The sequence below is a fragment of the Artibeus jamaicensis genome, unplaced genomic scaffold, assembly GCF_021234435.1.
Source record: "Artibeus jamaicensis isolate MK-2021 breed Jamaican fruit bat unplaced genomic scaffold, CSHL_Jam_final contig_886, whole genome shotgun sequence".
In the NCBI taxonomy this organism is placed as follows: domain Eukaryota; kingdom Metazoa; phylum Chordata; class Mammalia; order Chiroptera; family Phyllostomidae; genus Artibeus; species Artibeus jamaicensis.
Window position 1 is genome coordinate 198,959 of NW_026522002.1, and position 14,030 is coordinate 212,988.

At 57.0% G+C, this 14,030-nt stretch overlaps 1 protein-coding gene and 1 pseudogene across 2 annotated transcripts in view; both read right to left on the reverse strand.

Annotated features, from left to right (window-relative positions):
* Window positions 1–645: 645 nt before the first annotated feature.
* Window positions 646–1,583, reverse strand: LOC119052879 (dual specificity protein phosphatase 14-like; annotated as a pseudogene).
* Window positions 1,584–3,066: 1,483 nt separating this feature from the next.
* Window positions 3,067–14,030, reverse strand: part of OGDH (oxoglutarate dehydrogenase) — a 47,589-nt gene continuing 36,625 nt past the window's right edge. For both annotated transcript variants that reach the window (XM_037150325.2, XM_037150327.2), the window contains exons 8-23: window positions 13,892–13,982; window positions 13,499–13,678; window positions 11,329–11,457; window positions 11,032–11,211; window positions 10,557–10,709; window positions 9,972–10,074; window positions 9,700–9,828; window positions 9,248–9,398; window positions 8,921–9,048; window positions 8,644–8,822; window positions 8,411–8,482; window positions 7,979–8,107; window positions 7,414–7,486; window positions 4,297–4,460; window positions 4,014–4,168; window positions 3,067–3,925 (exon numbers count right to left, since the gene is read on the reverse strand). In XM_037150325.2, coding sequence (XP_037006220.2) covers window positions 3,805–3,925; window positions 4,014–4,168; window positions 4,297–4,460; window positions 7,414–7,486; window positions 7,979–8,107; window positions 8,411–8,482; window positions 8,644–8,822; window positions 8,921–9,048; window positions 9,248–9,398; window positions 9,700–9,828; window positions 9,972–10,074; window positions 10,557–10,709; window positions 11,032–11,211; window positions 11,329–11,457; window positions 13,499–13,678; window positions 13,892–13,982 — 2,137 coding nt within the window. In that variant the 3' untranslated portion in view covers window positions 3,067–3,804. The remainder of the gene's footprint in view (window positions 3,926–4,013; window positions 4,169–4,296; window positions 4,461–7,413; window positions 7,487–7,978; window positions 8,108–8,410; window positions 8,483–8,643; window positions 8,823–8,920; window positions 9,049–9,247; window positions 9,399–9,699; window positions 9,829–9,971; window positions 10,075–10,556; window positions 10,710–11,031; window positions 11,212–11,328; window positions 11,458–13,498; window positions 13,679–13,891; window positions 13,983–14,030) is intronic.

Here is a 14,030-nt window from a genome sequence, read left to right on the forward strand (position 1 = left end):
TTCTGGAATCGGGAAGTTGGAGTCCTCTTACTTTGTTCTCCTTTTCAAGATTGTATTGGATAGTCTGGGTCCCTTGAATTTTAGGATCAGCTTGTCAATTCCTAAAAAATACCCTAGAATTTTGACAAGGAACCTGGACATTGATTTGGAGAGTGATGTTATCTAATGATATGAAGCTGTCACATCCATGAACATGGGATACATTTCCATCTACTTAGGTGTTAATTTTTTCAACAATAGCTTGTAGTTTTTAGCACTTAAGTTTTACATTTTTGTTAACCTTATCCCTAAGCACTTTTAAAGCAGAATTAGTTTATTAAACTATGCAAATTATTAAAAATTATTAAAAGCTGGTTAAAGATTTTCATAAACACTATTCCAAAATGCTAGTTTTAAAAATGTTACCAGCAATGTATGCATCCCCCTTATGTTCCTCTCCACCCTCCCTATATTTTTTAATTTTTAAAAATTTATTGATTTGAGAAAGGATAGACACACACACATACACACATCAGTTTGTTGTGTTTTTGGAGTATCAAGATGATGCTCTAACCAACTAAGCGACCTGGTCAGGGCTGCCTCCCTACCTCTTAAAGCAAACTTGAACCCAGTGTAACAAACACTTCAGGGAGAACCAGAAGTCAATCATATGAAAAGGATGGTGAGGAGGGGAGCAGATGCAGACGGTGTGCAGCAGAGGCTGGTCCTGTCCAGGGGACTGCTGACATGGGCTTTGGTGTCTTCAGATGTTGGGTCTCGCTCATAACTGTTGGGGACTATGGAGAAAGGTGTCTGCCCAGTTTAACTGTCAAGTTCCCGCAGCCAGTTAGTTGCTGGTTGTCTAGCAGCTGCATGGAGAAACCTGCATTGGGCCTGAGGACAGGCCTCAGGCCTTCACCTGGCTGTGTGCCTCCAGCAGGCACGCAGAGTGGAATTTCACTGGGTCAGCAATGCAGAGTGTGGCTGAGCAGCTCACCCCTGCAGCACAGCATGCCAAGGTGGTCCCCTGCTTCTGGCTTACCCTGTGTCTCTTGTTGGCCACTGTGCCAACGTGCAGTCCGATGGGGCCAGAGGCATGTCAGCCAGGGGCCCTTTAACATGTTCAAGTTGGGGTGCTGTACCGGGGGATTCCTGGTGGCAGCATCAGTGATGGGGGTGATGCCATGAGCCTGGGACATGTGCCAGTTGGGGGCAGCACTTCCTGTGCCCAGGAAGAGAGGGGTGATTTGAGCAATGTCTCCTATGTACCCTCAGAAATCACCTGAGGGGCTGCCAAGGGCCGTGGTGGTGTGCTGGGACCCTCAGAGCATCTGAGGGCGCTGACAGCCATACTTGCTGAGCTAGAAGGAAGCCAGTGTCGTTTTCCTCCATCAGGGAACCCAAAGTTGTAATGTCCTATTGGGAGAAGCATGGTTCCTCCAGGGTCCCGAGTGGCAGCACTGACACCATAGACATGGAGCAGGCTGGGGTGGCCAGGCCTGCAGCTTCTGTGGGAGGCCAGGCACAGGCACCCGCCTCAGCAGTTCTTTCCTTCTGATGCCCTTGTAAATGGAATCTTTGTTGATTTCATTTTGTTTATCCACTGATACTATAGAGAAATACAGTCAGTCCTGCTCTGGCTGGTGTGGCTCAGTGGATTGAGCACCAGCCTGCAAACCAGAAGGTTGCAGGTTCAATTCCCTGTCAAAGCATGTGCCTGCGCTGCGGGCCAGGTCCCCAGTGGGGGGCATGAGAAAGGTAACCACACATGGATGTTTCTCTCTCCCACTCTCCTCTAAAAATAAATAATTAAAAAATATACAAATAAAATCTTAAAGAATTACAACAGGTTCTTCTTTATCAACCTAGTATCCTGTAAGCTAGCTTACTTCATTTACTGATTGTAAGTTTTTACACTGGGTCCCTTAGGGTTTTCTAAGATCATGTCTTCAGCAAATGGAGATCATGTTTCTTTTTACTTTCCATCCTGCATGTTTTTATCTCGTCTTCTTGCCTGACCACCCCAGCTGGCACCTCCAGTACTATAGTGAACTGAGGTGGTAAGAAGGTCCCTCCCTTGGACAGGCCAAAAGAGAAGCTGGGGACTGGTCTCCTAGTCTCTCCCTGAGGCAAGGTGCAGCCCCAGGAAAGGTGCAGCCCACAGCCTGCTCCTCTTCTTGGTCTCAGAGTTCCAGCAGCCACACAGGGCACAGGCCAAGTCCCAGGGTATTTCTACTTCCTGTGCTGTTACTCCTCCCCCAGGTTCCTGTGGGGCCTTTTCTCTTATTTCCTGTGGGCATGACTTTGGGTCCCTGGTTCCCATAGTTTTGGGTCTCAGGACAACTCTGTATTCTTACAGATGGCAATAAGGACACTTCTGCCTCCAGGAAGATGGGCTGTGCCCTCCCTCCCTCACATGGGCCGAGGGCAGGACCTGGATGGCGGCCTGGGCAGACTTGGGGAGGGTGTGCCGGTCCTATGGGAGCACAGGAGGCCCTGCCTGCATGTGGCACCGCCATGCCATGGCTGGAGCCTGTTAGCGAGCCGCAGGACAAAATGAAGATTCTGAAGAGGCTTCAAGGACAAGGGACCCTGGGAGTGGCCTAGAGGACGGGTGACCATGAGAAGGCCCTGCCACACCCAGGCTGCTTCCTGAGTTCTGAGTGTGGCTCTCCACCCCAGGGGTTACGGCTGGCCTATTGTGGGATTAAGACTGGGACTCCTGTCAAGATGGGGCACTGGACCCCATGAGGGATGGGGACCCCACAGGTATGGCCTGCTCCCCTCTAGATGGGCACTTGGGCTTCTGGGCAGGGAGCGCTAACCAACAACAGATGTCCGGGGGGGCACCAGAATGCCTGGTCAAGCAGAGACCTCAGAACATTTTTAGGTGATTGGGGAGGGGGACCAGTAGCAGGGGAGGCTCAGAGCAGGGCACCTAATGTGATGTGCATGGGTGACAGGGAGGCCAGGCAGTAAGACGAGGGCCTGGGCTTGTGGGGACATGGCCATGGGACACCAGCCATGCAGTGCAGGGTAGGGCGGAGGCCCCAGGGGGTGGTAGCTGGAAAGAATGACTCAGACAAGCCCAAGGATAACTTAGTTTATGAGTCAAGCCAAATGCAATGCAAAGTTGTTTTTGCCCTTTTTTTTAACCAAAATAAATAAATCAGATCTGTGCCTGTGACAGGTGAAGGGTGGCCCCACCTGGCCCTCCCCTCCTGACTGGCTTTGGCACAGGAGAGAGAAGGCCCTCCAGGGTCGCCCTGCATGAGGGACACAGGAAAGCAGGCCGGGCTGGGCTGAAGGGCACCCACCTTCCCGCCCCACATATGCCTGGGGCCCTCTGAGGCCAAGCAAACACTTTGGAGAGCAGCCCTGCCCTCTCTGTGCTAGGTCAGGCCAAGGCCCTCCCTGGACAGCCGCCCTCCCCACCCCACAGGGCCTCTGAGGACGATGGCTCCTGCCAGGTGTCTGGAGTAACACCCAGAAAGAGGGACCCACCTGGGACAGGTGTAGAACCACTTGCTGGGTGGCAAGTCCCATGAAGCTGTCCTTGGGGTGAAGCTGGGAGTGGGGCAGCCAACCCTCCCAGAATACCGGTGGGGCTCCCTCTCCTCCTGCTCCCATGGTCTCTGCGAAGGCTGCTCAGGGGGCAGGAGTCTTGAAGGCCCCAGGCCCAGGGAGGGGAGAGCGACCTAATTGAGTGAGGCGGGTGTAAGGGCGGTGAATGGGCAGAGGTGTGGGCGGCACTGAGGCACTATGTATTCTTTAGTGGAGGAGCAAGGACAGCAGTGGGCATGGAGGCCAGTGGCCTGGTGGCGTCTAGGAGAAGTTCTTGAAGGCGTCCAGGTCAAAGGCTGTGTCCAACAGGCGCTGCAGCTCTGTGACATGGGTCTTCTTGTTGCCGGTGGCTGGGGCTGCTGCTGGGTCCCGGCCAGCATACCTGGGGGTGGGGGACAGAGCAGTGATGGCAAGGCCTTCCAGAGGCGGACCCTTCTCACCCTCCAGTCCCCACATAGGCTTTGGCCTACCATACGGGCTTGGCGCGGCTGATGGTGGTCCGCAGCCGGGGCTTCACGTAGTCGTAGTATCCCTGGTTCTTGTGCTCCTCCTGGCACCAGGCCAGCTCAGCGTTGGGGTACTTCTGCACCTCCTGCAGCAGCAGGTCGAAGGGGAATGGCGACAGCTGGGGAGAGGGGGAGCCCCGTCAGGAGAGGGTGCTCAGAGCACTGGAGGCAGTGTCCTGAGGAAAGCTCTAGGGCACCAATGCCTGAGGAGGGGCGTCAGCACCAGCCGCAGCACCACTGCCCTCACCTGCTCAATTCTGGTGATGGCCACCTGCCCCACCATGTCCCGTGCTTTGCGCTCACGCGTGAGATCATAGTACACCTTGCCAGTGCAGAACAGAAGCCTCTTGACGTTTTCTGGGTTCTGCGCTGCAGGGCCATCCTCAGGGATCACCCGCTGGAAGTGGGTTCCTACGAGAGAGCCGCCCAGACTTGGCTGAGGACACTGGGCCCACCCAGGTCAAGTAAGGGCCGCACGGCAGGGTGCTGCCACAGCTGCTGCAAGAGCACTTGGCTCAGAGGGTGAGCGATGCCCCCACCCCGCCAGCCTCTGACGCCCTGGAATCTTCCAGACTGAGGCAGCCTCAGGAGGCATGAGTGAGTGACAGGCTCTGTGGGCAAGGCCAGCCCAGGTGAGAGCAGCCTACTCCCCAGAACAGCCTATCCCAGACTGAAGCGGCAGCTGTGTCTACGAATGCGTCTCATGGCCGCCTGTTCAGGCCCCTTGGGCTCTCGCAGACAGCCAGGCACAGCTCTCTGCATCCAAAACAAGGGGTTCACGTCAACATGTAGGGTTGGAAGGAAACCACCCCCATGGGACAGCAGCTGGTAAGGAGAACCTGCAACGAGCACAGCACTGTGTGGTCAGAGACAGAAAGCTTTTCCTGTAAGACCAGGAGCAGGACAACGGTGCCCTCTCTCCACCTGCATCAACAGAGCAGGGCACATGCTGGTCAGACCCTTGGTGAGGGGAGGGGGCAGAAGACATCCGAACAGGAAAGGAAGAAGTAGGGCGGTTTATAATGGCACAATCTCATGTGTAGAAAGCCCTGAAGATTCCACAAAAAGCCGCATTAGAAAACAGAAACACATTTAGCAAAGCTGCAAAACAGAAAACCAGCACCCAGAACTCAGCTCTATCCACTATCCTCAGCTCTATCATTTCTATCCACTAACAGCGAACAACCCCAAAGCATAGCTGGTAAAACATCACCAAGAATAAGAAATCACTTAAGGAGTAAACAGCCGGGAGGGTGAAAGGTTTGCACACTGGAAACCACACAAGTCACCTAAGTAAATTACCATATTTTTTGGACTATAAGATGCATTTTTTCCTCCCCCCCCCAAATTTGGGAGAAAAAGCGGGGTGCATCTTATAGTCTGAATGTAGCATATCTGGCTTGCTGGGGGGTGGGCGCGGCAGCAGTGATGGAATGGGACCACAGGTCATTAAATATTTTACCACATTTTTTGCTTCAAAAAGTTTCCCTACTCTAAAACCTGGGTGCGTCTTACAGTCTTAAGAATATGGTAAGAATGAGAAACAGGGGCACCTGTGGTCACAGACTGGGAGGCTTGCTACCGTGAAGACCCAAATCAATCTACAGGTTCAACACAGTCCCTATCAAAGCCCATTTTCTTCTGAATTAGAAAAGCCAATCCTAAAATTCATGGGCTCTCCAAGGGCCCTGACTGGCCAAGACCACCTTGAGAAAGAAGGGCAAGGCTGGAGGATGCACATGAGGCACAGTGACCAGCAGTGTGGTCTTGTGGCCGGAGGCCAGCCCCATGCACGTGGTCGGTGACTTCTGGCCCAGTACGGGGAAGACTGACTGTCCACATTCGGATGGGGCGGGATGCTCACACCTGCACCAACGAAAGTGAAAATGGACCAAAGACTTAAACTCGGAGCTATGTGTACAAAACCCTCACGAGAAAAGGGAGGGCAAAGGCTCCACAACCGCAGGCTTGGAGAGGAGTTCTTGGCTGTGACATCGAAGGCACAGGTGACAACGACAACAAAACAAACACCTCTAACGTCCTGAACACATAAACACTGTGCATCCAAAGACAATACACAGGATGGGAGAGAAGAGCGACAAGTCCTGTGTTGGACAAGCTATCAACACCCAACAGAGAGAAGCTCAGCAACAAAGCAGAATGTGAGTGAAAAACGGGACAGGCCTTGAATAGACATTTCTCTAAGGAGACATGCAAACCGCCAGTAAGACACGATGCGAAAAGGAGCTTCCAAATCACCATTCAGGGTAATGTAAATCGAAACCCCAGTGAGATGCTACTTCACAGTCATTAACAGGGCTATCACAAAACACCCGGAAAACACCATGTGCTAGCCAGGATGTGGAGAAACTGGGGCCCCTCTGCATGGGTGGGATGCAGTAGGGGGTGACCACCACGTGGAACCACACGGCACTCCTCAAAAGGTAAAAACAGAACTCCCGCTTCTGGTGAGCATGAGTGCACGGAGGCGGGTCAGAGGCTGTCTGTGCAGCACACACACCGGTGTCACTCACGGCAGCCAGGTGAGTGACCAGTGTCCACTGACAGGTGAAGGACAAACACAGTGTGGTCCATCCAGACATGGGGTGTGACTTAGCGGTAAAAAAAGGAAGGGGGTTCTGACACCTGCTGTGACACGGCCGGACCTTGAGGACGCAACGCGGAGAGAAACCAGACTCAGGAGGACAGATGCTGCTCCATCCCACCCACAGAGGGTCCCCAGCGTCATCAGACTCAGAGACAGAGAGGAGATGGCGGAGCCAGGGGCTTGGGGAGAGTAGGGGAGCCAGTGTTTGATGGGGTGGAGTGTCAGACTAGATGATAGAAAGTTCCGGAGATGACGGTGGTGACAGCTGCACAGCGACAGGAATGTGTTTGCTGTCCCTGAGCTGTTCGAGTACCCAGGCCTCAGGTGGTGAACTTCATGTGCATTTCTGCAGGATAAAAAACTGAAAGACACAGCAAGCCAGAGTGTTCACCTCTATTGGAGCCTAAAGGGATGCACAGCTGGGAGGAGGTGGCTTCCTTGGCACTGGAACCAAGCTGTCACCTCACACTGTGAGCTGGAGGGTAGGCTCAGCAGGCCCCACCTGCCAGGGCCCCTCCTCTGTTCCTGCAGGCGGCAGTGCCTGCCTCCAGGAGCAGAGTCCCGGCAGTGGGTGAGTTCTGGGCTCAGACACATGCTCCTGCCTCAAAGGGGGCGATGGGCCAGGTGAAAGCCACTGGGCTGCCATGTTCGGTGGTCTTCACCCGACGACCAGAAATGTGCTGACAGCCTCAGTATGAGCCCCAAAGCCTCACAGAACAGCAGCCGACACCCCTGAGATGCCATCCCCGCACCCACCTGGAAGCATCTCATCGAAGCTGGTCCTGGCCTCAGGATGCCGCAGCAGGGACTTGGGGGTGAAGATGATTAACTGAAAAACAGAACCACAGGCTCACGGGGGAGCAGGTGCTAAAGGTTCAGCATTGAGGTGCTGCCCTCCCAGCTCTGTGGTTGGCACGAGCCACAAGCCAGAGGCGGGAAAGGGAAAGAGATGGATGATGCCATTTCCCCATCCGCCTCTCCTCCACTCTGACAGGCTGGCCCTGCTTAGCCAGGTGTCCACCTCTCCAGGCCCCACACCAGCCTGCTCTGAGCCCTGATCATCGCCTGCCCTGGACCCAGGAAAGAGCCCTCTCCTCCCTTGGCAACCCCTGCTTGGCCTTGCCCTTCGACCTGCAGCAACCAGGGGTGCTCCCCCTTGGACTCTCCTTACACTCCTACTCATCCTGCAATACCCTGCCCAGGCAGCCCCTGCTGGGGTCCACCTTCCTTCCAAACTCAGCACACCACTTGTGACCACTGCCCACATGTCTCCTCGTACTGGCCCTGGCTCAGTGCTCCTGAGCAGGGACAGCGCACTGACCGGCTTGCGGAAGGGCAGGAGGATCTGGCGGCGTAGCACATGGAAGAAGTTGCCGGGCGTGGAGCAGTTGACGACCACCCAGTTGCAGTCATACAGCTGGTTGATGTCGAAGTTGGCCTGCTGCAAGTCCTGTGGGGTGGGGAGCACTCAGGGCCACGCTTGGCTCTCCGCCCCTACTCCTCCCACAACAGCCGCCTGGCCCCACGACCTAGGCTCTGCCACCCTCAGTCCCCTTCTAGGCAGATGCCTTCCTGGGTGTCCAAATCACAGTAATCACCCATGGCCCTCATTCCGCCTCCCGCAGCAGTGGTCACCAGCTCTCAGGAAGTTGAGTTTGGGGTAGCACCACCCCCCTATCCTCCCCGGGGACCGCTGCAGGACACAGTGGCCACGCCGGCAGATGCCTACATGCCCGGGCGGCACATGGCTCACCGGCAGGACGTCAGGGTCGTCGTTGCACATCTGCAGGAACCGCTCGGGCCTGGCGGAGGAGTGCTCTGGGCCCTGCAAGCAGCCAGCAGTCACAGCCTGCTCCTCTCTGCTCTGAACCCCGCAATGGGCTGCTTTCCTGCCGGCAGCTGGATTCCTCCCCCTACCCTGCCCACTCCAGGACAGAGCCCCGTGGGGACAGGCCCACTCGCGGATTTGGCGGGCATCAGGCTCACCATGCCCTCCATGCCATGGGGCAGCAGGAGCACGATGCCATTCTGCCGCACCCACTTAGCCTGCCCTGGGCAGATGAACTGGTCGATGATGCACTGGGCTGTGTTGTGGAAGTCACCAAACTGGGCCTCCCAGAGCACCAGGGCATTGGGGCTGGCCATGGCAAAGCCCAGCTCAAAGCCTGCAAAGCAGGGGGTGGTGTCAGGAGAAAAGGTCCAGGGACGGGGCTTCAGGGAAGCGGGTTGGAGGCTGGGGAGAGCGGTTGGGGGCCTTACTCACCTAGGACGCCGTACTCAGACAGTGAACTGTTGCATACGGTGTAGGGGGCCTGCTGGGGCCACAAGTGGTTCATGGGGATGCAGGTCTTCTTGTCCACATTCTGGTCATGGAGCACGTGGTGGCGGTGGCTGGGGAGAGATGGCACAGATGAGAGGCAGGATTGCTGCCTTTATCTGGCAAGCAGCTGCAAGCCTGTGCCTCACCCGGCAGCCATGTCAGAGCAGGAGGAATTCTGGGTTCGAGTTGCCGAGCTGGTGACTGAGCCCTTGTTTTCTTCCAGAAGAGAAGTGCCTCATCCCCTGAGTGTTGGGGGCCCTGGAGCCTTACCTGAAGGTGCCCCGCTCCACGTCCTGGCCACTCAGGCGGATGTGGATACCCTCCTTGAGCAGAGAGCCGAAAGCCATGTACTCTGCCAGAGCCCAGTCCACAGTCCTGTTCTTCACCATCTCCCCACGTGTTTTCAAGATCCGGCTCAGCCCTGCAGACACAGGGCACTCACCAGCAGTCCTCATCCTCCCGTGACAAGAGCAAGCCCCGGGGAGAGTGGGGAAGGGAGTGGGGAGAGTGGGCTGTGACAGCCCAGCCTTTCCTCCACAGCTGCCATGCAGCTGAGGACCATGCAGGCCAGGGGTTGGGGGAGCAGAGGGATCCCTGCACTCAACCCCTGCCCTGGACTGGGATGAGGCAGGGACCATGGTGCATAGGGACCAGGACCTATGCTAGGGAGACCTTCTGCTGCACTTGGCCCAGTGCTCCCCTGGCCAGTGCAGTGCTCTCACCTCCATGAATGGTGAAGTTCTCCACGGGCACAGAGCTGGCCACGTTCCCGATGTGTGTGAGGATATCCTCTGTCAGGCCTGTGGAGGGGCAGGTCATGCTCCTGGGCTGCCCGTCCAGTGTGAAGAAACCTAGGACAGAGGACACGCTGATGCCTGGCCACACTGGCGCCCATAAGATGCTGCACAGAGGTCTGGGACCCCCTCAAGAGGGCGTCAGGGTCTGACTGTGGGGCCTCAGGGTGCTGGGGGCCAGACAGTGATGCCTCACTCACCAGGCCATGGGGAGTCCAGCCAGTGCTTGATGTGCAGGATCTTCTCATCCTTGGAACGGGTGAAGGCCTCCTCACAGATCTTGTCATACTTGGAGATCTCCTCCTGTAGGGCATGCCAGCGTCAAGGAGCTTGGCCAGGCTGGCCCCACTGCACAGCCTGAGGTCCATGGGGCCCCAGCTCTGCCTCCCTGTTCCCAGCAGATTGGACCCCCACCAGCCCCACCCACTTTTTTACTGCTCTCCTGGCTCCTGCAGCCCCCACAGGGCCCTCTGCAGCATGTGCTGTTCCCGTACCTGCTCCGATGCTGCTCAGGGCCTACCTTCCTCCCTCTCCCTCTGCACACCCTGCCTGGGCCTCTCATAGTCACCACTCATACCCCCAGGCCCTCCCCAATGGGATCTGCATTGCTTCTCTCCCAGGCACTCCACCAGGCCCACCTGCAGGCCCCACCTCCTCGTGGAAGTCCCCAGGTGCCCGCACCTCACCCGCTGTAGACATATTTCACTGCCCTGGCTGGTATCAGTCACTCTGCCAATGAGCACCAAATTGGGGCTGGCCGCCTTGGGCTGCACAAGTGAACGCACCTCGTACTCGGGCTGGTTCACCACACCCTGTGACACCAGCAGCTCTGCGTACTTTTGCAGCACTGGCTTCTGCTTACGGATCTGCTTGTACATGAGTGGCTGTGTGAACATGGGCTCGTCCATCTCATTGTGGCCGTTGCGCCGGTAACACACCTGGGAATAATAAGGAATGGTGGGATGCTGGCATCAGGGACCAAGCGCGTGGAGGGCCAGGAACCACGAGGGCTGGCCCCTCAAACAGGACTCCTCTGTCCACAGCCCCGAGAATCAGGGTGCTGCCTCGTGTCCCTGCCCCTGTGCAGTTCTGCTGTCACCTGTGGTAGAACCAGTGACCTGGCAGTGTCCCAGGATAGGACCCCAGCTGCCTTCTTGCACAGCTGCCCTGTCCAGGCCAGAACCTTGGAGGATCTCGAGAGAGGTTGTAGGTAACCCCCCAGCCCTCCAAGCTCTGGGGCTCCCTGAGCTGGGCACTCACCAGGTCCACAACCACATCCTTGTGGAAGGTGCTCCTCCACTCAGCAGCCACCTTGCACACGTACATGACGGCCTCTGGGTCGTCAGCGTTCACGTGGAAAATGGGGGCGTTCACAACACGCGCCACGTCGGTGGGGTAGGGTGAGGAGCGGGCCATGCGGGGGTCCGTGGTAAAGCCAATCTGCAAGGAACACACAGCCTGGCCAGGGGGCGGGCAAGACCAGGGGCCTGGCCCAAGTAGGCTGTGATGGGGGAGGGCATAGCTGCCATGGTTTCTGTGGCCTTCCCACCAGGCTACCTGGTTGTTGACGACCACGTGGACGGTGCCATGAGTCGTGTAGGATGGCAGGTCGCTCAGGTGGAAGGTCTCATACACGATGCCCTGGCCAGCAAATGCGGCGTCCCCATGCAGAAGGATGGACATGACCTGCAGACATACAAGGGAGAACGCAAATCCAGCCCAATCCTGACTGCCTTGCCCACAGGCGCATTGCAGATTAAGTCACAGTTCACTAGTCAACAAAATGTTTTCTGAGCCCTGGCTGGTGTGGTTCAGTGGACTGAGTGCCAGTGTGTGAACCAAAAGATCCCGGTTGAATTCCCAGTGAGGGCACGTGCCTGGGTTGCAGGCTAGGTCCCCAGGGGGGCACAGAAGAGAAATAAAATCTTTTAAAGAGTTTTCTGAGATCATTTCAAAGTTAGAAAGAAAGTGACAGGAGAGCACAAAGACCCCACACTCTTCCCAGCCCCTGGCCTGCTAGCAGTTGATGCGCACAGTCCCTGAACATGCCACGCAGGAGCCCACACTGGAAAGGCAATGCTGGCCCAGCGCCCCTATGGGTGCGGGGGCTGAGTGATGGCCACCCCTGTACTGTCTTGTCCAGCTCCCCATACTGGCCCACAAGACCAGCCTCAGCAGTGGCTCGCTGCATGCCGGGACACGCCTGCGCTGGCCTGCCCCCTGCCCATGTCTTTCCCTGTAAACTCAACCACACCTGCTTGGGAATAAGGACAGCGGCAGAGGTGAGGGAGAAACTCTGTGTTCCGTCCCTCGAGGCCCCGTGTGGCCAGGTGCCACCCCTATGTGTGCTCTCCAGTGCCCGTATGATCTGTGCCCTTACCTTTTACCCTTCATGAATATGTGCTTATTTATGGACCTCGGTGTCACCCAATGGGGGAAATTACCTCTCTCACACTTGGACCCTCCTAGGAGCTAGGCTGCCAGCAGAGGTGGCACTGAGACCAGCACCAGTGCTCACTGCAGACTGGGAGACAGCACCACTCCCAGGCCCCCAGGCTGTGCTGTCCTGAGTGTGTGGGTCACGGTCCCCAGTGCCTCCAGTCTGCCATCCCCACTGGGATGCGACCATTAGAAGACTTATTTCACTCCTTTTCCGGATGCTTCTAGTGCTCCAACTGAGCTTGGTCTGAATGGCTTTTGTGTGTAATTTATGAGCACTGGCGTCACACAGAGCTTCCTGTGACCTTCTTCCTCTCCCCAGTCCCAAACGCCCCTCTAGGAACAACAGTGGAAATGCTGGAGGTGGACCCTGATCCCTCCAGGGACACTGCCCTGGGGGCTGTGTGGGAGGCAGATGCCTACTTGAGTGTGTGGCACTGCCCAGGCCCCCAACCTGACATGCTCCCTAGACGATGCTCTTCCTCTGTGGCGAGTGTCCATCGGCGCTGGAGCCATGTCCTGTGGCCAGGGCTGCCCCGGCCGAGCCCATCACCTCCGATGGCAGTTTCTCTTCTCAGGTGCAAGCACAGGACCAGGAGACTTCTGGGGTTTGGGGGCAGAACCCTGTAAACTGACCCTGGGCTTCACCCCTGGAATCTGACCCTCTTCCCTGTCCCCTCTTCCACCTGCAGAGATGTCCTTCCTGCCCCTCTGCCCCCCCAGCTCCCTCTGTCCCCCCAGCTCCCTGTCCTGTAAAGCTGAGAGCTCCCTGCTCCGTGGATGAGGTGTGGCTGCCTCTCGCTGTGCTCAGAGTCCATGCAGAGCTCTCCCTACACTGTGTACTCCTGGCTTCCTGCACAACACCCTTCCTTCTGGGAAGAGTGGGAACTAAAAGCAGGGAGGTGCTGCTGACTCTGCACCCCCAGATGCTGGCAAACGAGGTACCCTGCCTGAGTGGCTTCGGGGTCATGATCTGATAGGATACAGCGGCAGTCAGATCTGGCAGCCAACTAACTGGTGCTCAGCATTCACAGCACACACGGCACCCACCTGTGTGTTCACCTCCCGCAGGCTCCTCCACACCTGCGAAGGCTGCCCACTTGCTTGGAGGATGTGCCTCCGTTCACCTCGATGTCTGTGACAGGGGACCCCGCGCACACAGGGAGTAGACAGGGGCCCCCACTGCTGCCCTTCCCAGGCCTGCTCACAGGTTCTCCCTCAGTTCCAGACACTGATACCCACCCAGGTGTGCCCAGGGCCGAGAGCCACCTGGGCCCTGTGGCCTTACCTTCTTCCCCTCAGTGTCCCCACAGTAGAACTGCTCGGCTTTGGTCTTGCCCATCACCACAGGGTCAGCAGCCTCGAGATGGGAAGGGTTTGCCACCAGAGACAGGGTGATGTTCCTGTCGGTCACACGGTTGATGCGCCGGTGGTACATGCCCAGGTGGTACTTCACATCCCCAGAGCCCTGAGGACAGATAGGGAGGCTTGGTCCTGGGCAGCATGACAGCCCTGGTAGGACTCTGGGTGGCCACCCCTCTACTGTCCCCAGAGGTCAGCTACTAGCCACCTGCTCTGGGAACCAGGAGAGGGTCCTGCCCCCAGCAAGACTTTCCTGATGGAGTTGGGGCTGCTGTGCGGGCTGCAGCTGCACCAAGTTCCTACCGGAAGCCAGACTCACCTCATCAGCAGCCTCCAGCTTTGAATCGAACTGACAGAAGATCTGCTCCAGCTCCTTCCTGATGACATTTGCCAGCACGTTCAGCCGCCCCCTGGGACACACGGGGGTCAGCAGGGCCCAAGCAGTGCGCCAGGTACCC